At 32.0% G+C, this 25982-nt stretch overlaps 1 protein-coding gene across 2 annotated transcripts in view; it reads right to left on the bottom strand.

Moving 5' to 3' along the window:
- Nucleotides 1-25982, bottom strand: part of LOC127712266 (uncharacterized) — a 42342-nt gene that overhangs the window by 549 nt on the left and 15811 nt on the right. Inside the window, exons 4-9 of one of the 2 annotated variants that reach the window (XM_052218632.1) lie at nucleotides 19474-19559; nucleotides 18122-18460; nucleotides 17067-17182; nucleotides 16255-16426; nucleotides 3299-3439; nucleotides 641-662 (exon numbers count right to left, since the gene is read on the bottom strand). In XM_052218632.1, coding sequence (XP_052074592.1) covers nucleotides 641-662; nucleotides 3299-3439; nucleotides 16255-16426; nucleotides 17067-17182; nucleotides 18122-18460; nucleotides 19474-19559 — 876 coding nt within the window. The remainder of the gene's footprint in view (nucleotides 1-640; nucleotides 663-3298; nucleotides 3440-16254; nucleotides 16427-17066; nucleotides 17183-18121; nucleotides 18461-19473; nucleotides 19560-25982) is intronic. The other variant, XM_052218633.1, reaches the window with a different exon arrangement.

The following is a 25982-nucleotide window of genomic DNA, read 5'->3' as shown; positions in this document are numbered from 1 at the left end:
TTCATCACATAGTATTCCGTTAAATGATTTATTTATAAATTAAAAAAAGCCAAGGTTCGAACACTACCATGCAAATATACCGAGCTACACGGAAAATTAATAAAGGGAAGCCCATGAGACTTGAACAACAAAAATCTGTCAATCTACGAAACAAGTGAAACAACTGACATACTCCTGACTTGATACAGGCATTTTCCTTAGAAAATAGTGGCCTAAAAAGTTGTGACTAAGTGTTTGAAGCCCGCGTTTGGTCATTTATATTATTTATTTCAATTAATTTTGTTTGTATAATACCGGGTTGAATGATCTCCAAAATACAGAGATTTGTCACATCACGTTCTGTCATGTACTATATCTACCGTAGTTCAGACAGTCTACTTGTCCAGTGTTTTGTTATGGTATTCTATTTTTTTTATCTGTAAAGTACTGTCGCCGTAATAAAACAATCAACGATAATACAGACTTACCTGCCAGCAAAATAAGAAACCAGAACCGTTCATACTACACTACTGTTTAAACTTTAGAAATTCAAGTCAATTTTAGATAAACACATAGTGTTTTTCGTAGAAAGTTCTAAAACATATATACTTTGCAAACAAAATATAATTTGAAGGAGTTGCAAAATGAAATATTAGCTTACCTTATTCTAGGTTCTACGTCGACTGAAATTACAGCAAAATAACAATTTTAAGATGGTAGACCTGGAGTATGAAAGACAACTCTTACAAACGTATTTGAAGTCATGTGTGCGTTTTAACCTATCGATAATTTAAACAGTGATCAATCATGTATTGTTGTTTATGTTGTTATTAGAATGATACAGGAACATGTAAAATCAAAGCATCAATGATGTTGTCAATCAGTCAATTTGGTAAACTAGTCTGACATCTTTTGTTACCATACTTTCAAGAATTGTTATCTTTATTTCCATATTATCACTGTATAATTGGTAAGCTATTGCTGAGATGAAGAATTTTGCAGTACTTGTGCAAATTATTTAGCTTTTTCAATTGATGACACTGTCAGATTTTTTACATCTTTTTCTTTAAAAAAAACCATATGAAATTCAATGAATTTGACAAGAATAGTAAGGGAAATCTTCAAATGTGTATCATTTTTTTTTTGTATATGCAATTAATAATAATTTGTTTTATAATTTCTAGAAAGAGGCATTAAAAAAGCTCTTTCTCAAAAAGAAAAAAAAAAGAAAAAAAATATGAAATTGGTGTTCCTTCTTCATTACAGAAAAATACATTTCCTGTTTTCAAATATACATGTGCTAATACTTAATGCTTAGATAAATCTAATACTGTTAAAAAGCAATATGATAGGGAATATACAAATACATTTATTCCAGAAAATGCACAGGTAAGAGTATTGCGATTGTGTTTTTTACTTCATATAAATTACTGATAATTGTAACTTATATAGACAGTTATAACACTTATTTTACAACTATCGAGGTCAAGATTTCGTGTATGCAGTTAGATGTTTTATAAATTGAATACACAAATTCTTTACCTCAATTACAGTATGATTAACAACTGTCATGATATTTTGATATAACTGTGATACTGCATATGAGTGAAGTTTAATCCAATCATTTTAATATAATAACGTCTTTGAATGTTTTTTTTTTTTTTAAATCGTAGCAGCTGTCCATAATACCGGTATTTTATCAATAATCGCAGTTCCCTATTGCAAGAATGAGAATAGTAGCATTTCAAAAAAATGTGGGCATCAACTCATATATCAATACACATCTTGACCTATATTGTATTCAATATTTTACAGGAACATAAAATACTGATAAAACATTTTCATTATTCTTAGCAACTGCTTAATATTGATGAAGCACATTTTCCACATCAATAAATAAAAGGCGATTTCATATAAATTATGATTCACAAAGGAACTATATGCAAGTGTATATTTGAAATAAAGAAGATGTTTATCCGACTTTTTCTTAATTTAAGAACAAACAACATATTGAAAGTTGGCAGTTTTTTATTAAATTTTTTGCAAGTCAAAGAAACACATAATTATTTTCCTAACATGTCTTCAACGTAGAATTTACCACCAACTCCGAAACCAGAGTGATCACATAGATCCAGCATGGGTGAACTACAATTGGACAGGTTAAACAACACTAAGCATTTCATTAAGGACTTACATTTTTTAAGTTAAAACATCAGAAGCTTAGACGTTAGAAAATGAATATTCATACATGCAACAAGCTTTGTATTGAGGAGTGCTTGGAATTACTCTTGACATCATTTAGATAAAATCGTGAAAAGTTTAGGAAAAATTGAATTGGAAACAAAATCGATTGAATAAAGAGGTTATACGGTATTAGTGCTAAGCTATCGGTTGGTGGGCTGTACATAACTGTATGGCTTTGGTTATCAAATATAAACGGCACTTTTCTTGAAGAAATGATCTGCATATTCATCATAAAACAAGCTTATAATAACAGGAAACCTTGCTCAAAGATCGTTCTAATATAGTGACAGACTATCAACACATTCAATTTAAAGTCTACATTGTAGTTTTTTGGGACGGAAACCAGCGTAACGTTTTATGATGTTGATATGTCCCCGCAGGTAAAGTGCCAAATAACTTAGTATTTATGTGTAAATTACACTACATAAACTGCCTAATAAATGAATTAGTATTGATAATTCACTTGGACACTGTTATATAATGATATACGATGTTGATACAATTATGTCTATAAATATAAGGTACCATTTACATATATTTGATCATTTAGTTTATCATAATCGATGAGCAATTCTTCAGACTTTTCGACTTAAAGATTAAGAGTATTTTTCTCCTTACAGAATAAGATCTAGACCTTCCTACGTAAATTGTCTTTTTTATCTTAAAGATTGGTTCTTCGCCGATATTTTAATGAAACACGGCTTTGTATTTGGAATTGATAAGTTATTATTATTTCAAAATGTGTATGTCTCTTATGTCGATCAAAGTAACCAAGATCATTTGGAGCTCTTCCTTGTACAAAGTAGATGAACAATGGAATACAAAGAACAACTGCTTACAATATTAATTATGTATTGCCAAAAACGTTTCCACCTAGACCTGTTTGTTTTAGGGAACAAGTTTTGACGAACAATAAACGACTTTTTAGAATACAACAAACACACTATCGAACATATCCCTATCAACAAAAATAATGTAATTCTTGATTTGATCTATAACGCATCTCTTGATAGGGTTTGATTATATCGTCCTGCTCCTACACAACAGTTCAATAAGAATATAAATAAAAACCTACATTGTTGATTGCCATTATTTTGTGATCGTCTGGATCTATACAAAAGGAAGAGGACAACACAAACAACGACTGGGAGCAGTACTCCTGCTGAAATTGCTGGAATAGTTGCATTGAACCCTTTGTGGCGTTGAATGGATGAATCTACAAAGAAAAATTCTTAAAGATCAATTTTGGAAATAACACTTCAATGACAAATAAATCAAAACGACATATGGTAGTTTAAAACGATTGATAGTATACCAAAAGTGGTTACGATATTCAGCAAAAGCGCTAGAAAATGAAACATATTGAGGTACATGTACATAAACTATAGTTTTCTATAGTATAACAACAAGATTTGATCTAGTCAATTTAGAGGTAAAATTGAGTATTTAAGTAATGCAACTACTGGACAATAAAATAAATGAAACGAAGAGAGGGAAAGAATAAATCACAAACAACACCGAACTAGTTGCTACAAAACTCTTATAGGCTAAATACAAACCAGCAGACATTTGATGTCATGATAAAAAGATATTATATGTCAAGCTATACGTTTGTTCTTTCAAATATTGTAGAAATTTACTGCCAAACAGGTTACTAAGGTTCTGACAACGGTTTAAGTCATATGTAATATATCAATTTATATTACAAAGTAAAAGCCAAGAGATGTGGTATGATTTCGAATAAAAATATCCACTAAAATTCACAAGGAATTGATGTAAGCAATCATAAGCATCCGTACGTCTTTCAAAATGAGAAAAACCTGTTACGGCCAAAAACACTTTCAAATTGTAGCCAACAAAAGACAAGAATCTATAATAAATTAAACAAGATTTATTATATAATTTAACAAGAAATTTTATACAAATGTCAATTTAACTTTTATTCCTGTAACAGTAAACTCCACCTTGTCAAACTCAGTGACTATTTCTCATTTTTTGTATGAAAGTAATATAATTATGATCAGTATAAACAAGAACAAGCTGCATAGTAGGATTTAGATAATCATCAAAATGTTGAAGCGCAGACAACAGTGTCAAAAATTCTTTTTCTTTGTTCAATAGTTGATTTAATTTTCTGATGTTAATATAAAAAAGAAGATGCGGTATGATTTCTTGGAAAAAATATGAAAAAAGTGGTTTGCTATTTTCAATAGCGTTTTGACAATAATCAATCCAGATGAATAAAGAATCTTTCCGTAAAAGATGAGTCAATGAATGAACTACAGTTACAAAATTTGAATAGAATTTCCTGTAAATTTCAATCATGCCTAAATGTCTCATAAGTTGTTTATTATTTGTAATTGCATCCACTTCAGATATATAAGGTTTCACTTGACCTTGGCCAAAATATGCCCCCAATAAGTTACAGTGGCCTGATAGCTTATACATGTGTTAAATGCTCTCCCTAGCTATCACTACATTCAACATGTACATTAAGATCATCAATATAAAAATAACTACAGTCTAATTCTTTTATAACATAATTGATCATTCTTTAAAATGTCGTTGGAGCACACTTTGCAAACCAAACGTCATGACAGGATACAAACATAAGCCGTCTTGTTTGACAAAAGCTTATATTTCACGATCTCTTGTTGTCAAGGGCGCGTGCCAGTAAACTTTTGATTAATCAAATTTGCTCACAGATTTTCCTTGCCAACTGTCAATGCAGTCGTCTATTCTTGGAATTAGAATCTGTGTTGAGGACCCATTGGTGGCCTCCGGCTGTTTTCTGCTCTTTGGTCGCGTTGTAGTCTTTTTGACACATTCCCCATTTCCATTCTCTATTTTATAAATCGGATTTCGAAACTGAATGAACTTTTTTTTTAACTTTTTTGAAATCATTTACTAAACGGAAAGTTTTATCGGATTTTGGCACAAGGAGACAAGGAGAGCTCCATTCAGTGTTACTCGGTTTAATGATATCATTGTAAAGCATTTTTGTAGTTTTTTGTCTCTTAAAATCAAGTTTAAGCGGATTGAGCCGATAAGGATGTTACTTAATTGGAGAAGCATCACATCGACATTTTGACAAACAGCAATGGTTTTGTTTGGCACGTCTGGAACATGATTTTTAAAAGAAAATACCAAACAATTCGTAAGGGTTCCGCAGAACCCAGTGTTTCGCCTACTTTTGCTGTTATCTATGTTTTCAGTGTGATAGGGGAATGCACATTATATATTTACAGTTAATGAAATAAAACGTTTGAAATGTATGAAAAAAAATATGTTCGTAAAAATGAATACTGTATGCAATCAAATCTATAGATTTATAAAAGAGTTGAAACATAAATTTATTGAATGAACAAATGATAAAGAAGATAATTTTTACATTGTTTGATGATTTATCCCTTAATTCAGACTACGACGGAATGTGGGATCGCTATGTTAACAAAAATGGGGAAAAATTATTAAAAATTTTCCTCTTGATACTATCGTTTGATTATAAGAAGCTTCTGTCCAAGTTTGGTAAAAATCCAGGATGGTTTATGAATGTAATAAATGTTTTAAAAACTTTAACTGCAGACTGTATGTAATGTTAACTATAAGAAAAACTAAGTCCATTTATAAGTAATATACGGAAAAAACAGGAAATAAATTTTTACAAAATTTCCTTCTAGATACTAGCTTTTGATCATAAACAAGCTTCTATCCAAGTTTGGTAAAATTCCTGGATAGTTTAAGAAAGTTATTAAAATTTTAAAAACATTAACCACAGAGTGAATGTTATGTTAACTGGCAGAAAAACTAAGTCCATTTATAAGTAAAATACGGAAAAACAGGATTTTGTTTTACAAAATGTACTTCTGGATACTATCTTATGATCATAAACAAGCTTCTGTCCAAGTTTGGTACAAATCCAGGATAGTTTAAGAAAGTTATTAAAATTTTAAAAACATTAACCACAGAGTGAATGTTATGTTAACTGGCAGAAAAACTAAGTCCATTTATAAGTAAAATACGGAAAAACTGGATTTTTTTTTTACAAAATTTACTACTGGGTACTATCTTATGATCAGAAACAACCCTCTGTCCAAGTTTGGTAGAAATCCAGGATAGTTTAAGAAAGTTATTAAAATTTCAAAAACTTTAACCACAGAGTGAATATTTGTGGATGCCGCCGACGACGACGACGACGACGACGCCGACGACGCCGACGGAATGTAGGATCGCTATGTCTCGCTTTTTCGACAAAAGTCGAAGGCTCGACAATAATATTGAGAATGCAAATGGTTAATATGTCAAAGAGAAAACAATCTGACCAAAGAGCAGAAAACAGCCGAAGGCCACCAATGGGTCATCAACGCAACAAGAAAATCCCGCACCCGGAGGTGGTCCTCAGCTGGCCCCTAAATAAAAATGTGTACTAGTTCAGTGAAAATGGACGTCACACTAAACTCTAAAACATATAACTGAACTAAAATAAAAAAAAATACAAGACTAACAAAGACCAGAAGCTCTTGACTCGGGACAGGTGCAACAATGCGGCGAGGTTAAACATGTTTCGTGAGATCGCAACCCTCCCCTATACGTCTAGCCAATGTCGAATAAAGAAACACACATCAATATGCACAGTAAAACTCAGTTGAAAAAAAGTCCGATGTCTGAATAGGTAACAAAAGAAACCTAGCAAAATGACAATGATACATGAATTAACAAATGACTACTAGCAGTTACTGACATACAAGCTCCAGACCTCAATTAAACTGATTGAAAGATTCTTCATCATATGAAAATCAAGCACAATTCCTACCGTAAGGGGTTTAGTTTCATACCATCATAATATATACAAGAAGATGTTTGCTCTGCGACCAAAGGTCAGATGTTCTAGTTTTGAGTCTAAATTTGACAAAGTTTACAATCTAACTGTTTTTCCATAGTCATTATAGTCTTAGAATCAACAATACAACCCATCATTGTGTTATTGTGCTATGGTACATTTTTGTATTTTTGTTTTTCATTTTTGATAATGTGCTTTGTCTATATGCCTTTGTGTGTTTCTTTGTTACTTATGACGTGGCTCTGTACTTATACATCCCATCAATATCATGATTATGTTATTGTGCTATGGTAAATTTTTGTATTCTTGTCTTTCATTTTTTACTAATGTTCTTTGTCTTATGCCTTTTTCTTTGTTATATATTTGTTTGTTTTTATAGCGATTAACATTATAACACAATGCTGACTGCTGTATCCCAATTTTTGACATCTTTGCCTATTATGTCTGTTTGTTTTGTTGTCAATATAATGGAATTTGATGCGATTAAGTCAGAAATATGACAGTTGTTATCCATTCGTTTGATGTGTTTGAGCTTTTGATTTTTCCATTTGATAAGGGACTTTTCGTATTGAATTTTCCTCCGCGTTCGGTATTTTAGTGATTTTACTTTTTTCAATTATATCTGATTTGATATGATCGTTTTCCAATTTAACAAAGGCAAAAGTGGCAACTAGTTTACTCTTATCTGTATCAGTACGTTCAAAATATGGTTTTAGCATATTACTGTGGATTCATTATTATTCTTTGGATACCACTTTTCATGGATTTCGTGGTTACAGGTAACCCACGAATTTGAATGGTCAATAAAAAACAAATTTTCTACAGGCTTGTATACAGATCTTGACAAAACCACGAAATAAAATATCACGAAAATATAAAGATTCTTCATTCCACGAAAATTAGTACATTCGAAAATAAATGAATCCATAGTGATGTGTTTACGCCTTCCTGGAGTTTTTACAATAGAGTTGAAATCCTTTATCTTGCTGTCTATTTCATTGGGACCAAAGTATTTAGTCTGGAAAGGATTTCTAGGTACTGGCAATATACAAGTACTATATTATCAGGTCCAAAAACTCTGTCCCAGGCATCCGAATAATACCATATTTAATCTAATTCTAAACATGTTTTTTTTTTTTTTTTTTTCTGAGCAATTTGACAAGCTGTATACATTTTTTTTTAAATCTAGATACATCGTCTAGAAAATTCAAGCCAGTGTGTTCAGTAAGCCATTTTATTCTTAACCAATTGCAAAGTTCTCCTCACAGTGTGACCAAATACCATCAAAAGGTCATAAAGCTAAGAGATCATTGAACAGCAACCCAAATCGCAAAAAGTAGAGAGTGAACACTATCATCATAGTCAAATTCAATACGCACAGTTATAATCATATTCTTCAATGTTTGATGAAAACGTTCTAATAGTTATCAGACTGATAATTTGATACGCCAGATGCGTGTTTCGTCTACATAAGACTCATCAGTGAGGGTCAGATCAAAATAGTTAGAAAGCCAAACAAGTATAAAGAAATTTCTACCAAGTTGTGCCAAATACGGCTTAGGTAATCTATGCCTGGGATAAGAAAATCCTTAGTATTTCGAATAATTCATACTTTTACAAACAGTTAATTTATAAAAATGACCATATAATTGATATTCATGTCAACACCGAAGTGCTGACTACTGGGCTGGTGATAACCTCGGGGACGACCACCTTTAGATTCTTGACGATGAGCACTTGACCTATACTCAGCAATCCCTATCTGGTAAACAAACAGTTGAAAAGAATAAAGGCAACAGTAGTATACCGCTGTTCAAAAGTCATAAATCAATAAAGAGAAAACAAATACGGGTTAAAAATTTAAACCGAAGGCAACACAACAACTATAAGAGGAACACAACGGAACAACGGAAATACTGAACTGCAACACAAACAAACGCCAACATACATAGAAACGGACTATTTGATAACAACTGCCTTATTCCTGACTTGGTACATGACATGTTTAGAAAAATGGTAGGTAGAACCTGGTTTTATGGCTAGCAAAACCTCCTGCTTATATGGCAATGTTAAAAAATGCCGATAAAATTACAACACTACGTGACAGGAATACAAACATACAAACGCAAAAACACTAAGAACAGAGAAATACTTAGATAAATAATAGAATAGCACATTCATGACATCATGGACATTCCATCATGTAAACCGCAGAATAACAACAGACATTGCCTATGAATTAACGACAGCACAGGTCACCACAAACTGTGCATCACATAAATTGATTATCGCCACAAAACTTGACATAATTTTGTGACATATATATTATCAATGGTAATTTTGAAATTCATACAATAACAGTAACTGCTAGAAGTCCTTTGTTAATTTATGTATCATTGTCATTTTGTTTAGTTTCTATTGTTACCTATTCTGACATCGGACTCGGACTTCTTTTAAAACGAGTTTTACTGTGCGTATTGCTGTGTGTTTGTTCGTTCTACATTGGCTAGAGGTACAGGGGAAAGATTGAGATATCAAAAAACATGTTTAAACCCGCCGCATTTTTGCGCCTGTCCCAAGTGAGGAGCCTCTGGCCTTTGCAAGTCTTGTATGATTTTTAATTTTAAGTTTCTTTCATATATTTCGGAGTTTAGTATGACGTCCATTTTCACTGAACTAGTACACATTTTTGTTTAGGGGCCAGCTGAAGCACGCCTCCGGGGGCGAGATTTTCGCGCTGTATTGAAGACCCATTGGTGGCCTTCGGCTGTTTTCTGCTCTTTGGTCGGGTTGTTGTCTCTTTGACACATTCCCCATTTCCATTCTCAATTTTATTATGGAATGAGATTTAAAAATTCACAATATGCGACTGTCATACAAGTGAGAGTTTTAGCTAGCTATAACACCAGGTTCAATCCACCATTTTCTACATAAGATAATGCTGTAATAAGTCAGGAATAAGACAGTTGTTATCCATTCGTAAGATGTTTGAGCTTTTGATTTTGCCAATTGATTAGGGACTTTCCTTTTTGAATTTTCCTCGGAGTTCAGTATTTTTGTGATTTTACTTTTCACAATACTAGTCCAAATAATTATCATGACTATGAATAAACCTGACTTGAAATTTGAACCCAGGTCGGTAAAGACTTTTCTTTCCGCAATGTAGATGATGTTCTCTCACTAAATAATTCAAAAATTGGTGACTGTGTTGAACGCATCTATCCAATCGAATTTGGGATAAAGGATACTACAGATACAGTTAAGTCTGCCGCATATCTTGACTTACATCTAGAAATTGACAATGAGGGTTGGTTGAAAACATAACTTTACGACAATAGAGATGAGTTTAGCTTCCCAATTGTTAACTTTCCATTTCTGTGTAGCAAAATTCCAGCAGCGTCTGCTTACGGAGTATATATATCCCAGTTCATACGATATCCCCGGGCTTGTATTTCCTATCATAATTTTCATGATAGAGGGTAGATGCTCACAAGGAAGCTATAAAAACTAAGAGTTCAAAATGGTGTGAAGTTGAAATCATCTCTTCGTAAATTTTACGGACGCCATCACGAGTTGGTTGACCGGGTTTGTATTAATATGAGCACACGACGGGTGCCACATGTGGAGCAGGATTTGCTTACCCCTATGGAGCACCTTAGATCACCCTAATTAGGTCTTTCCACTTTTTTGTGGAAAGACCTATTGTATTTGTTCTGATAATTAGGTCTTTCCACTTTTTGTGGAAAGACCTATTGGTTTTCTTCTGATTATAATTTTTTTCTTCTTCCGCCACTTTTTTCTGACGGTGCTTTTTTGTTTGGCAAGATGTCGCTTAGATTTTTTGTGTATGATATCGAACAGTAATTGCGATTTTGAAACTGACCCTGTTTAGCCGAATACTTTTAATTGTAAGAGTTATCTCCCCAAACACTGTTTTTCTTGTGTACGCATCTCCTTCGCAACCGTAAAAGATTATGACAAATTTATGTCTCCAATTTGTTCGTTATATCCTCAGGATCTTAAGAATAATTTTGACCGAAGCGGTCTAGAAACTCCATATGAGAGTTATTTCCCCTTTTGTATTTAAACTAAGTAAAATGTAATTGTAATTGGTAAACCATGAGTGATAGGGACCTAGGGTCTCTTGATTTGAGGTCCTTGGTCCAAAAAAAAAGAAAATAGGGTCAAGGTCAAAGGTCAAGGTCATTTTTAAATTTGGATTTTGGCTTAATTTCACCTCTTTTCAAACACGATATAAGATAGGACAACATATTTTTACTTAATTGTAAGTTGTGACATGTTGTAACACATACATATCGGTTTAAAGGGTACGCTTACATCAAATTAGAGTTTTCTCCCCTCTTTTATTTAAAAATATGCATATGGTGATATAACTCATGAACCAAATATAATTAAGTCCTAGGGTCTTTTGATTTTAGGTCCTTGGTTGATGACCTTGAAATTGAGCTCAAGGTCATAGGTTAAATTGACGTTCTAGATTTTGACCTTTGCTGTTACCTCATATGTATACATGATAAATCCATGGGACTTTTTGCATTAGGTTTCAAATCTTTAACCTTATAAAAGCCAACCGGAAGTGACCTTGTGTAAACCGGGAGTAGCTTTTTTTGTACTTAATTAATGTAAAAGTTTATAGAACCAGATATTTTTTGGTATCAGTGTCAATTAAACGTTTGAATAATACCGGAAGTATCATTTTTCAAACCGAAAGTAACAAATTATCTCCCTTATTTAAAAAGTATTGTATAGAAACCATATATTTTTGGAATCAGCGTACAATAAGCTATCATTTGAAGCTGGAAATGACATTTTAAAACGAATTTTACTATTTTAATATTAAAATACATGTTTTTTTTTGTGGAAAGACCTTCAATTGTTCTTTGAATAATTGGTTTTTAATTTTTGGTGGGGTTCGTGTTGTTTAGTCTTTAGTTTTCTATGTGGTGTTTTGTGTACTTTTGTTTGTCTGTTTGTCTTTTTCTGTTGTCAGATTATTTTCGAACGTGTCAGAAAGGTCCATAAAATCATCATGGTCTTTTTGTCAATCCTCATTTTTATGTTTTCTTGCCTTTGTCTTAGTAACAAAATTAGCTGGATACAGTTCAGCATCAACTTCAGGTCATTTAACATCCATCATTGTTTCATTGGTATTCATTGCTTCAGCAATCATAGCTAGATCATTACCTAGCAACAGTGAAACATCCTTAACAGGAAGATTAGGACGAAAACTCATGGAAATGGTCCAGTTATTAAATCCCACTTCAAATAAATACGATGAAGTAGAACATAAATTCAACTTAACTCCACATCCTGTAATAAAACGGAGGAAACGACAGAAATCTCCTCAAATGAACACACCTTCTAAAACAAAAATGTGTGAGACTCTCCAGTGTCATGTTATTTATTTAAAACAACAGAAACAAACCAATCCGACATAAAGAGTTAATCCTTCATGTAATAACAAAAACTGGACTTATAAGACTTATTAAGGATATTGTAATTTATTGGCAACAAGTGGTGTCGTATAAGCACTGGACTTTGGTTTACTATCTTTTTCATTGTTTCATTTAAGTCTAAAACGTGGGGGTGGCGTTGTGAAAGCATAAAAATATAGTATATGTCAAAACACATAGTTAACAGCGCCTGGTGATGTTTCATAGACCGGTTTCGGTCCATAAGGAACCTTCATCAGGTAGTAATACACAGTTAGGAAAAGAATTTAAATTGACACTCATAATTTGTAACCACCATCTTTTCCTTCCTTTCTAACAAATAAGGCTTTATATTTATGTATATCTATACAAAAGAGCAAATTCAAACGATTGGATTTCCAATAGTTATAATGGTGAAATATTATCTCTTTCTGGTGTAACCATGGTAACAATCTGCATTTATTTGATACAAAATATTGCAAAAAGGGGGTTGAAAATGTCACAAAAGCCTCAAAAATTTAGTCAAAAGGAGAATTTCAATCCATAAGGGTGATACCTTTCATGAAACCATAGACATTTATCTATCAAGAAGTCCAAAAAAATCATATGCATTTCTGCTCGTTTTCCATAAAATTGAATTGAAAAGATCGATGGTCAAAATCTTTGTTGAAAATACTAAATAATTTCTGGACCTATGGGCGGTACGGATGTGAATATACGGACTGTAAAACAGCAAAATGGCCTATAAAACATGATAAAACAATCTAAATAAAATTTAGAATGGAAATGGGGAATGTGTCAAAGAGACAACAACACGACCATAGAGCAGACAATGTTCATATAAACCCACTTGGCAGTCTGTATTATTCTTCAACTATCTAAATATCAATTTTATTGTACAAAAGATTTCAAATTTAAAAAATTCACCAATGCCAAAATGCGAAACTTAACTTCTAACTGTGTATTGCTACCTCAGAGGCAGAATTATGGATTAGTGTTAGTTCCATATTTATATAGATACGGTATCCATGGTAACCAGCGGATCAAAGTGATCCGGCAGTTCGTTTAACCGGTGGTCCAGAGGTAATAGTCGGTTCAAATTTAACCGGTGGTTCAGTTCCCAGAGGGATTATCCTTGGTTAAAGTAAACTTTATGAAGCTAATGTACATATAGTTAACATTTTGACATGTTACGATAAAAATTTGGGCATGTTACGGTAAACATTTTGACATGTTACGGTAAACCTTTTGGCATGTTACGCCAAACATTTAGACATGTTACAGTAAATATTTTTACATGATACGGTAGACATTTAACCTGATAATATAACTCGAGTTTGGGCTTTGAGCATTGGGTATAGGGAGTTATAATTTTAATTGGAGTACATGGTAGTCATTGAGTCTTGATCTGAGGCTTATGATACGCCTAAATATCAAGTCTCGAAATAGTTTTTCATGGTAGTCATGCAGTCTTGATCTTTTGCTAATGATACACCTAAATATCAAGTCTTGAAAAAACTATTTACCCCCTCCCCCGAAATTTGGTTGGGGGGGATTCTTATTAAAGAAAGCGTTATTTAAGCTTTTAATACTCCGTGTTTAGGTGAAGGGTAGAAGAATATTAATCATCAGCGTTAAAGAATTTTCAACATCTTAAGTTTGTAAGGCAGGTATTACATATATACATAAATTTCAGGTAATAGCTAGGCTGACGCTTAGAAATCTTATGTCAGTGAAAAATTAGATAAGTAATATTGTAATGGTGAACTGACATAAGAGGTCTCTAAACACATTAGCTCCTAATGGAGATTTCGTTAGTAGAAGCCATATGAATTATGTGTATCAGCGGAGAAAAATGTAAAAGAATAAACATATCACATCATCTTGTTGTTATTTAAATACTATATATACAAATGTAGACGTAAGAACATATTGCCCACAAAATATGGTGGGATAGAATATTTAAAATATTGGATTAATATAAAAAAAAATACTCCGTATGTTTCTTAACCCCTGGATAAAAAATTAAAATGGATCAGTTATGGCAATTGATAGAAGCAGCTTTAAACTAATATAATTAACAAAATCAATTGTAATATTTACATCTTACTATACCATTATGACTTGGTCGATCTTAAAAGTGTAAATTGTTTTTTTATAATTTGTGTCTAATACTGTAGTATGTACTTTCACATGTTTCAGCATGAAAAATACAAAAAAAAAATCAAAAAAATACTCTTGATTTTGATGTTATTTAACTACATTAATTCCTCATTCTTTAATTTATCCAACCCTTCCAGGTCTGGTGTTTTGCCATTTTGTTGAATTGTGTTGGATAATTATAAATCAATGCAATATCTGAAATCTTTTTATATTGAGAAAATTTGATCTAATATTTACATTTTCCCGGACGAGCCCCCAATTTCTGTTACTGCCAGAAATCACATTTTAATTGTAGCCATCAAAAGACAAAAAAAAACAATAATAAATTCAACAAGAATTATAATTAATTTTGCAAGGAATATTACCAAAACTGAAATGTCAACTTAACTATTTGATTATCTGAATGTCAGATCGTAGTATTTTCTTTGTCCGGATTTCTTAACTGTTGCTGAATTTGAACGAAGTATTATGGCCAATAAAATCACAAAATAGTATGAAGATGTAGAATTTAGAAATAAACATTTCCAGAGATCCTTTGAGAATACTTGCATATGTCTTTCCAAGTTTAATATTGATGTTTGTATATATAGTTACCACGGAAAGGTATCGAACACTGTAGAAGTTTTAATTACGCATCGAAGATAATGATAAGTCTGGAATTATAATAGTATATTATTAGTAAGTCAAATAGAAAATTCTAATAATTCCATCAGTATTTATAATTGTTCCAGTGATTTCATTGTTCATATGCGTATTTGTTCTCAAATGAAAAATATACCAGGTACTAGGATCTTCTCAGTGAAAGTCTTGTATATTTCCCCAAAATGTTTATCGAAAGGTATTAAGACCTGATAGACAATTCTTCAGTGTCGACTTCACAAATATTACAGGATGGTCTTGCATTGTAGATACTTGGTGCTGACGTTGTGTATCAGCTTATTAACTATTGCAGCTTTTTTCTGTACAATAACATCCATTGTGGTCGCATGAGTTTTGACATGGCTTGTACTTAAATATGTTCTTAAAAATGTTTCATTTTGTGCGTTGTAGAAATCATTAACGGAATTCGATCAATGGTTACCTCCCCTGTCACTCGATTCAAAAGTGAAATCATGCAAACTCTTTAATTTACTTTTTTATTTTTTTTTTTTTGGAAATATGACAATTAGATAAAAAGTTGTTCATGTGGTTGATGTATTCGGGCGTTTGTTCATACCACAAAAGAGACCATTTCAACTTTCAAATTAATATATTTAGTGTTTGGACTGCAATGTTTTTCCACAAGTTTGTTATGATGGGTAAATAGCAGAAAAGATTTAATAAATTATGAGTTGTTCGTATAAACCTAACGAATTTATTGAACTTAGTGTTATATTAACACAATAGTGCATTTTACAGGGCTACAAATACATAGACTAGTAAAAGTATGTTAATTCAATTATGATATTGCAAAGTATTAACGTTGTGTCTGATATTGTTAGGTTCATGTCCACCAGTTTCTAACCAACAGATGTAGCTTGGTCATTTTGTGGTACATGTCTGTATAAGAGGTGATATTTTAACAAAATAACTTACCTGAGCAAGCATCCACGTGTTGTTCGATATTCACTTTTTTATCCACATAACTGCATGATACGTTGACATTGCCTCTACACAAATTGGTATTGTATTTGACTTTTATTCGTGTATCATAGAATATTGAAGTGTTTTTATCATTGATGATCACACTGTCCAAAATGTGTTCTCCCTGAAAAAGAAATATAGCGAGTTAATCAAGACATGTGTGCATGTTTTTCGCTAAAACAAGATAAAGTTTGTTTTTTTCCTGTACAATATTTGTTTTTGTGTATTGTTTTGTCTCTTTGCATGACTTGCCTGTATTTTATGATAATGTTTTATATTTGTTATATATATCCGTGGTCTTTGAAAAAATGTATGCAGTCATTAAATTTATAAGTTCAAATGCAAACTATATAGATATAAGAAGGTGTGGTATGAGTGCCAATGAGACAACTCTCCATCCAAGTCAAAATTAATAAAAGTAAATCATTATAGGTCAAAGTACTGTCTTCAACACGGAGCCTTGGCTCACACCGAACAGCAAGCTATAAAGGGCCCCAAAAATTACTAGTGTAAAACCATTCAAACGGGAAAACCAACGGTCTAATCTATATAAAAAACGAGATACCTAGTTTTTAGGTTATAGATTATTGCATTGCGAAACATGTTTGAGTCAAAGATCACGACAGGTGATGTTGCAATACTTTTACTCTGAAAATCGATCGAGAAGTGGTTTGGCGTCTTTAGAAACTTGCATAATGATTTCATCAACGCAAAACAAATACTTTAGATAAAAGAATGTGTATAAAGATATTAGAATATTATACCTCAAATAGTATCGTGCAGACAGGTTTAGGATATCCATTATAAATCATCACTAGTCCAACCAATATTTTACCCACTAAATTGAAATTATACTCAACATCTTTTTCTGTGGGTTTTGCTAAAATAGATAAAATAGATAAAAATATCTGCCTGAGTAAAGTAATAATTATAAATATCTAGTTATCTTTTAGTATGTTTACATTGCTTACTATGTCGACAAAACCTCGCTCTGTCCGGAGTTTTCTCAATTTAGTTCGTTGGACATTGGTAAACAACTATTATAGAATAGGAAGATGTGGTAAGATACTTTTCAATCAAACTATATTGTAAGAATATGTGTCTCAATTCCTTCCTATTCGGGAATATAATATTATATTAATTCTTCTGCAACATCATCGAGCCTTGAGCAATCTTGAGAAACCATTCTATTTTTCACGTAAATCTGACTTCCAATACCATCTTTTATTTCAAGACGTGTATCGTAAAAGAATAATAAATCAGAATGCTAGTCAGCATCCCTATATGACGACAAATATTCTAGCTGTGGTTGATTTGATCATTTCGGTGAAGATTAATGGTTTAATGTGAAACTTTTGCATAACATTATGTAGTTTTTTTCCACAATAAAACGGTAAACTACATTGTCTGCATATAATATGTTCTATTTTGGTTTGTCATGTTTCAGCTCTAGTTTTTTGTTGTACAATGTTTTGAAATGGCAATGAAACATTAATTACGTCGTTCATCTATTCACCATACTATATCGATACTATTTTATGTAATTACAACAGTTTTAAGGCAAAGTCGTGTTAATGTGTAAAACATAAGTTTCACGATAATATGCTGGTTATGTTCACAATGTCTCGGAGTCATGTGTTTTATTCACGAAAATGTCAAAAATCATTTGTGTAGTCTTTGTTTATATATTTGTAACAAACCAGTAATATGATCTGGTTGCCTATAATTATCCGCTTCATTTGCACTTTGATGAATAGTTGTCTCATTGACAATCATACCACCTCTTATTGTTATGCACATCACATCTTGTGTTACTTACAAATGAAATTTTTGTCGTTGAGCAAAAGTTCATCAGCGTAAGATTGGAATCCGAAGTCACATCTGTAAACTCGATTTATGTCTGTTGAATCAAACTGTTTGATTGTAAGATTGTATATCATTGTTTTTTCGATATATTTGACAGTTATTCCATACTTTTGTCTGTTTGCAGGAATTTTATTGTATGCAATTGCTTCACCATTTGGTATTCTAACCCATGCCATAGGTGCAGAAGTGTCCTCTGTCTTAATTGTGCACTCAAGATCAACATTTCCCCCAAAGTATACAGGTTTAGTCATTAGTTTCCACTGAATCAGTTCTGTTTCATATAAAATTATTCCTTCAATAGTACAATTGATTTTATTGCACCATATGTGTGTATAATCTAAATTATTTTCATTAATTTCAAGTCAGTTATTGGAGAATTATGCATGTGCATGTATGATTAAAACATATCTATATATGTAGAACAATCTGACAAGTAACAGTCTCATTTTATTCATATACAGATTTGAACAGCAATATACTACTGTTGCCTTTATTTATATATGATTTCTCTGTCCTGAGTGTTCTTGCATTTATTTGTACTGTATTCCTGTCATGTAATGTCATTTTAGCGGTATATTTAACATTGCCACAAAGCGCGAGGTTTGGCTAGCCACAAAACCAGGTCCAACCCACCATTTTTTCTTAAAATGTGCTGTCCAATGTCAGGAACATGGCAGTTGTTATATAAACATTCGTTTCTATGTATGTTGTCGCCTGTTTTTTGTTTTACTTCATAATCAGTGTTTCAGTTGTTTCGTTGTTTTCCTCTTATAGTTGATGTTGTTCCCTCGGTTTTAGTTTGTAACCGGATTTTTGTTATGACTTTTGAATAGCGGTATACTACTGTTGCCTTTATTTATCGGCAGTTTGTACATTTTGCCGTTGATCTTAATGTCTAACATTTTTAAAATCATGGACAAGACTTGAAACTTGAAAATATAAGTCAATGACGCCATGTACCAGTGCAGCAACGTCAAAAGAACTTATCATAACGACCGATAAGCTATTTTTTCGTGTTCAAGTAACAACAATATTTCAAATAATTTCTCCGGGTCTGCTATTTATAGCGGAAGCAAAACTTTCGTCAATCTTTAAACATAAACGATACCTTTACCAACATATTGGTATAATGAACCTTCGCATGAACATGCACAAATACATACGTCAACAAGGTCACTTGAAATGCGACAATCTACCGACCACTTATATTTATTGTTAAGCAAAGTATATAGGAAATTGTGTTTTATCTATATTAATATTAAACGTATTTTTCGTCTTTCATACTATTTATATTGCCTTACTTACGAGGTTTGGTTGTGTTGTTGGCTCTCGCTTCTTGCAATAATACCATACAAAGAATCAATAGAAATGTCGTAGATTTAAATACGGGTCTGTAAAATATAACCTACCAATACAGTTTGTAATACATTTCAGTTTTGATGGGATTCGTGTTGCTTAGTCTTTATTTTTCTATGTTGTGTTTTTTGTACTATTGTTTTTCTATTTGTTTTTTTCTTTTCTATCCATGCCATTGTCAGTTTATTTTCGATTTATGAGTTTGAATGTCCCTTTGGTTTCTTTCGCCCTTCTTTTCAGGCATTATACACAATACACACACACTAAAAAGAAAGTGTGTATACAATTTATATACATAGTCAAATGCGTTTTGTTGAAAGATACGTTTTCACTTTTTGGTCTTTTGGAAAATGTTGTTTATGCTGTATTTAGACCCCTCTACCAAGAAATTTGTTTTGCATGCACACGTATAAAAATTGCGGTTTTTATCCAACGAAAGCATAGGTTTGGACGTTGTTTTCAATTTAGACTTGTTTATATTTTTTCGTTTAGGCTTGTATTATATTTTCCTTCGGGTTTATATGATTCGTTCATCCTATTTCGACTCTTCAAAATTCAAGAGTCTATCCAAAATTGAGGTTAATCATATGGCCTTCTAAATACTGTTTAGATTCCTAACATCACTGAAGAGACATTAATTGTCGAAATCCGGATATGGTGTACAAATTTTTGCACCTCATGTTTGCGGCATACCATCTTTTCCGCAAGTTTATTGTTTTCTGTTTGGTATTAAATTAATAATTAGATCCATTTTATTTCGTCTTGTGATACGTTTATTTGGCAATCGCCATAGCAGTCAGCAGGGTTTAAGAACATCAGTTGTTCGACCTGTAAGTTAAATGCGGTTTGTTGAAATATACTTTTTTACTTTTTCGGTCTTTTGGAAAATGTTGTTTGTGCTGTATTTAGATCCCTCTACCAAGAAATTTGTTTTGCATGCACACGTATAAAAATTGCAGTATTTATCCAACGTAATCATAGGTTTGAACGTTGTTTTCAATTAAGACTTATTTATATACATTGTATATACATCTATTACAAAATTTATTTGCATTGCAAGAATACGGATGATAAGTTAATACTTTTTTGTGATGTTTCAAGATATACTGATACTGCCTTATTACCCAACCAATAGACCATATTTCAGTGAATGCTTTGTGAAAGTTTGCTAATTAAGCAAGGTGGTCTGATTCATGTCTTTACATTAGAGGTTGCACTTTGTAAATACAGATGTTTTACAAACCACGCCTTTTTGGGGAGATATATAATATTCATAGATATTTTTGTTTACCTGTTGGTTTCCAGATATGATATCTATGTTTCATTTCGTAGAGACATAACTTGGGAATGTTACCAGTATAAATTCACAAAGCATAGCGGTCAAATTGAAATCTGTGGAAGATCCAAAGTGAAGGGAAGGGAAGTACATAATTTTAATATAAGTTTAAACTCTTAGAAGTGTGAAGCATATTAACGTTTAAAATATTACGCACAGTAATATATTTGAACCTTTGAAAAAAAAAGTAGTTTATATGAGCTTTTCATTCTAGGCTATATTTTTTTATAGTAAAAGTGATACAGTTGTAGCCATAAAGGGAGTTCCTATTGGAAATTGCATTGTCTATATTTACAGAATTGCAACCTTCATAAACATTGACGCAGATGAACATGTACGAACTATTACTATAAATTATGACAACGTGGTGATTCTAACTTTCTAATGTTCAATTTGTTTTGAAACATTTTAAAGCATTATATACCAATATCAATAACCTGTCATAATTTTTCAGTATCATTTAGCTACATTCAAGTAAGAAACTCACCGACCGTATAAGGCCCACTTGGGCAGTCAATGTCTTTAAAAACCCTTATCAACACAATACTTTGTTTATTAAGGCAACCTATTGTGCAAGCGCAGATAGTGCAATTGCCTCAACTTTTGAAAGCCGCATTATCGTAATTTATTATATATAAAGTTTTCTGTCAATTTATAATTTGAAATAAATTAATCAGATGAACAGCACACGTGTTATTTGACAACTGTAGTCATTCTGTTGTCATCTGTTTTAATTTGTTGTCTGCACCATCTAACCTACAACAGCATTGCTCCTGCTGCTTGTAAAAGCATTTATTGTTTTAATATGGGGTATATAATTATGTCAGAATTCAAATGAAGCAGACAAATTGCCTTAATATAGTTGAATTACTTGATTCCTAAAAGACAAATGCATGTATGCTGTGAACCCCCTAACACGAACACATACAAAATACACATACGCACAAACACAACAACAGAACACCAGAACCACCACTTTATTCCACTAAAAACCTGAAACTTATGTCAAATGCTTTAGTGAGAAATTATGATTGGAACCTATATAAAGTATTTGAATTTTTATGAAAAAGACAGGCCTCTGGTAGAGAGTTGTCTCATTGGCAATCATTCCACATCTTCTTTTTTATAAAACGTATATTCAAAATTAAAAAAGTCTAAAATACACAATTTATGAGCAACTCGATAGTATTTATCAGCTATGCGTGTGTATTTTAGTCTAGACGTCATCTATTAAGGTAAGGTTTCAAATGAAGTTCACATGAATACGGATTTAATAATAATCAGAAGCGATGTTTCCTTGCCTATTCTGACAAACTGAAACTAACTGGCTGCTAAAAGCGAATTATTATTTCAATATTCCATTTTCATTAATGATTGAAAAAAAAAATCATATTTTATGTTTTTACATATTTCGTAACTAACACCCCTTTAATAATGATTATCTAATACAAATACAGACACAGAGAAAAGTAGATATACGGGAAGACAAAATGTTACAAGTAAAGATTGTGCCGATCGAAATTGAAATAGTACTTTCAACGCCTAAGTTTACGCGTCACACATAGACTTATTGAGTGTTTGATTATGACTTTTAAGGGACCACAGGTAACATAGATTACACGATTGTTCGTGTAAGTGTACAAAAATCTTTGAAACGAATATTAGAGCTACTGTATGTTGACCTATCAAAATATATCAAAGCAAAGGGTGAAATTTGTTCAGGACCAGACCCCGGTTCTTCGTTACATTTGGATCGAAAAGATTCAACGACTCATTGGTAGGGTTATGCCCCTTTGAAAATTAACCGGTGTCGGTTGGCCATCAAAACTCAAAAACCGTAAGTCGTAGCCACCTAGGATCTTCACCAATGATCATCAATTCAAGTGACTTTCAAAATGCCTCAAGGTCAAATTTGTATGTTGACCTTGACCTTTGACCTTACACCTTGTTATGGGATCATCTCAAAAACCATTATACTTACAGAAGTTTTGAATAGTGGAAAATGTTTGGGTCATTAAGGCGCAACTTTTTTACATTTGACCAAAGAGATTTGACCTTTCTGTAAGGGGCATAACCCCTGTTTTTGGTTTCTGAAAAGACAAAATTAGATTTTAGTATATAACCAAAGGTCTTAGCCCCATGGGGTCAACAGCAATGACATAAGGGACCAATGACCTTGAGAAAGGTCACAAGGTCAAAGGTCAAGGTCATGTCCCAGAAAGCGAATTAAAGTGTTTTTAACCTTATATAAAGGATTTTTAGTGTGTTTTCAAGCTTTTTAAGGTTGACCTTGACCTTTGACCTTACAACTTTTTATTGGATATCTCAAAAACGATTATACTAACAAAAAGAGTAAATAGTGAAAAATAATTGGGACATAAAGGCGCAACTTTTTTACATTATGACCGAAGAGATTTGACCTATCCGTAAGGGGCATAACCCCTGTTAACTGTTTTAGAAAAGACAAAATAAGCTTTAACTCATGAACCAAAGGTCCTAGACTTATGGGGTCTTTTGTTATGACATCGTGGACCAATGACCTTGACAAAGTTCATAAGGTCAAAAGTCAAGGGCATGTCCCAAATTTTAATTTCGTCTGTAATTTGCAAAGCATTAAGATTTAATTTTATTTTTATTCTTTATGAATACTTGTAACTGAGATAACACTTGTTAAATTACTTTTGAAACACAAAAACACCCAAGAACAAACTGATATGAAACGCATTGAACCTACTTAATTTTTCTCAATCATGAAACATAATTTTCTCTTCAAAATAGACTTGCTATTCTCAAAACATTGATCTAAACTTTTAACCCACAGGATTTTAAATTTAAGATATCAGTACATTGAATCAAGGTACGTGTTGCTGTTCATGCAGAAGTTGTTCAGCATATTAAAAAAAACATAATGAGACAATTACACAAAAAGTCTAAGAGTAAACCAAAAAAAAAAAAAAAAAACAGATCATCAAAAAATGGTTCATACTAAGAATAAGTCGATAAAAGTGTTCAATTATAATACCAATGTTTCCACAGAATTTAGTGTAAACATATTTATTCGTCATCATTTAAAGGGTGTAATCATAGAAAAATACGCTTTAACAACAGGATTCGGACACTAGCTGTACGTAGCTTATATGCATCCGTTTCTTAGCTTTGAATTTCAAACTTCTGTTTCGGTGTGAGCCAAGGCTTCTGTTTCGGTGTGAGCTTGCTGTTCGGTGTGAGCCAAGGCTCCGTCTTGAAGACCGCACTTTGACCTATAATGGTTTACTTTAACAAGTTGTGACTTGGATGGAGAGTTGTCTCATTGGCACTCATACCACATCTTCTTATATGTATTCATAAACATAGCATGCAATGAAACTATCATATGGAACTGGAATACATAGATAATTACATTACAACGAAAGAACAGTAAGAAAGTAATAAAATAAGGAAAATCACGAAATTACAACATAAGAAGAGAAAAATAAGTACATTTAAAAACAACACAATTTTATTTTTGTAAACAAAAAATTGCAATTCTGCTGTCCACAATGTTCTTCACTAGTCGAGAATTCCAGTGAGGAGTCCCTGTTTGTTAATACCAGAAATCCAAGGTGATTTTCTGGTAGTCTTCATTATATTCAAATAACATTAGTCACAATTACAACTTAATTATATCATTATCATCAAATGTAATAAACATATATATGTCACCAAAAAAATAACATCTCCGAAAAAATTGATCATAATCCTCAGTGGTATTGCAATAATGACAGCTTAAAGTATTGCAATAATGACAGCTTAAAGTATTGCAATAATGACAGCTTAAAGTATTGCAAATATTCCACTCTTTAAATTAAGTTTTACAAGTTTTAATAAAGTGTAACAATTTACAACTTGTTTTCTTTCAAAAAATGATTAACAAATTTTGATATATTACACTTTGAACTTTTAATGTACTCAATGTCTAACCTTGTTTTTATTCGGTTAACACCAACAGGTATTTCAATCTCATTCTGAATTAATATGTTATAAATGTTCTTAGTGTCTACATTCGCTAGTTTTTCTATGTTATGATAATTCTTATTAAACGCTGAGATGATTTTTTTTCTTCCAATTGTTTTATAATCTTCTCCGATTTTTTTCATTTTTTATTTCAGCATTGAGGTTTTGACACAATTTTCACTTAAACCAAAACAAAAACACATTTCACTAGTCTGCTAGTCATTCCATTTTGGTGTTTTTACATTTATATTTGCAGTGTTTATGTTTCTCAACCAAATGCCTTCTGTTTTTGATCTGTTTAACTTCAGTGATATACATTGATGACCTTGGTGCGATATAATTGCGGGTATGATATCTACTGAATATTATGTGACCTTATTTCTGAGCAAATAAGAAGATTATCTATGCGAGTAGCTTCTTTTAATTTATTTTGTATATTGCTACATTGTTGATCTCTTCAAATCTCTAACAACTTATGTGTTTTGAATGACTTTTTGAAACTGTTGAACGGTTGTTGTTTTAATTGATTTGTGCTGTATTTTTTGCTGCTAATATACGATAGCGTATCATTTATATCTCTCCCAACTATGACCACCCATAAACTGTTTTTATGTACTGAATTCTTTATAAATCTGTCTCTAAATCAAAAGTGAAAAGACTTTCTCGTACAAAACAAATGTTACAATGTTGATACTTCATTCATATATGAAGCCTTTGTCTTTCATCTTTTGTACAAAGACCCTGACAATGGACATACATGTATATGTATTGGTACATCCATTGTTTGCCATAAATATCAAATTGAAAATGTAAAGTTTTCTAATACATTATATACACAACATTTGTTTACAACATGCACAGACAGTCTACATTAATAATGTTATACACATTGTACATAACTTTGTCAATATTTTGACATTTGTATCATCAAACAACCAATATATAAACTTATAATATTTGTAAGTAATCATTTAAATATGAACACTACAGCGTCTTTCCGTTTCTTCTGATATTATTTCATTATTTTTTCAGCCAGTAATTGATCATGACTCTCATTGTACTATGACCCAGTATCAGATAAGCAAACTGAAGAGGAATATCTAATCACCAGATGCTAATTAGTGAAACA

This window comes from Mytilus californianus, unplaced genomic scaffold (assembly GCF_021869535.1).
Source record: "Mytilus californianus isolate M0D057914Y unplaced genomic scaffold, xbMytCali1.0.p SCAF_8, whole genome shotgun sequence".
NCBI classification, from domain to species: Eukaryota; Metazoa; Mollusca; class Bivalvia; order Mytilida; family Mytilidae; genus Mytilus; species Mytilus californianus.
This window is presented reverse-complemented; position numbering and strand designations above follow the sequence as displayed.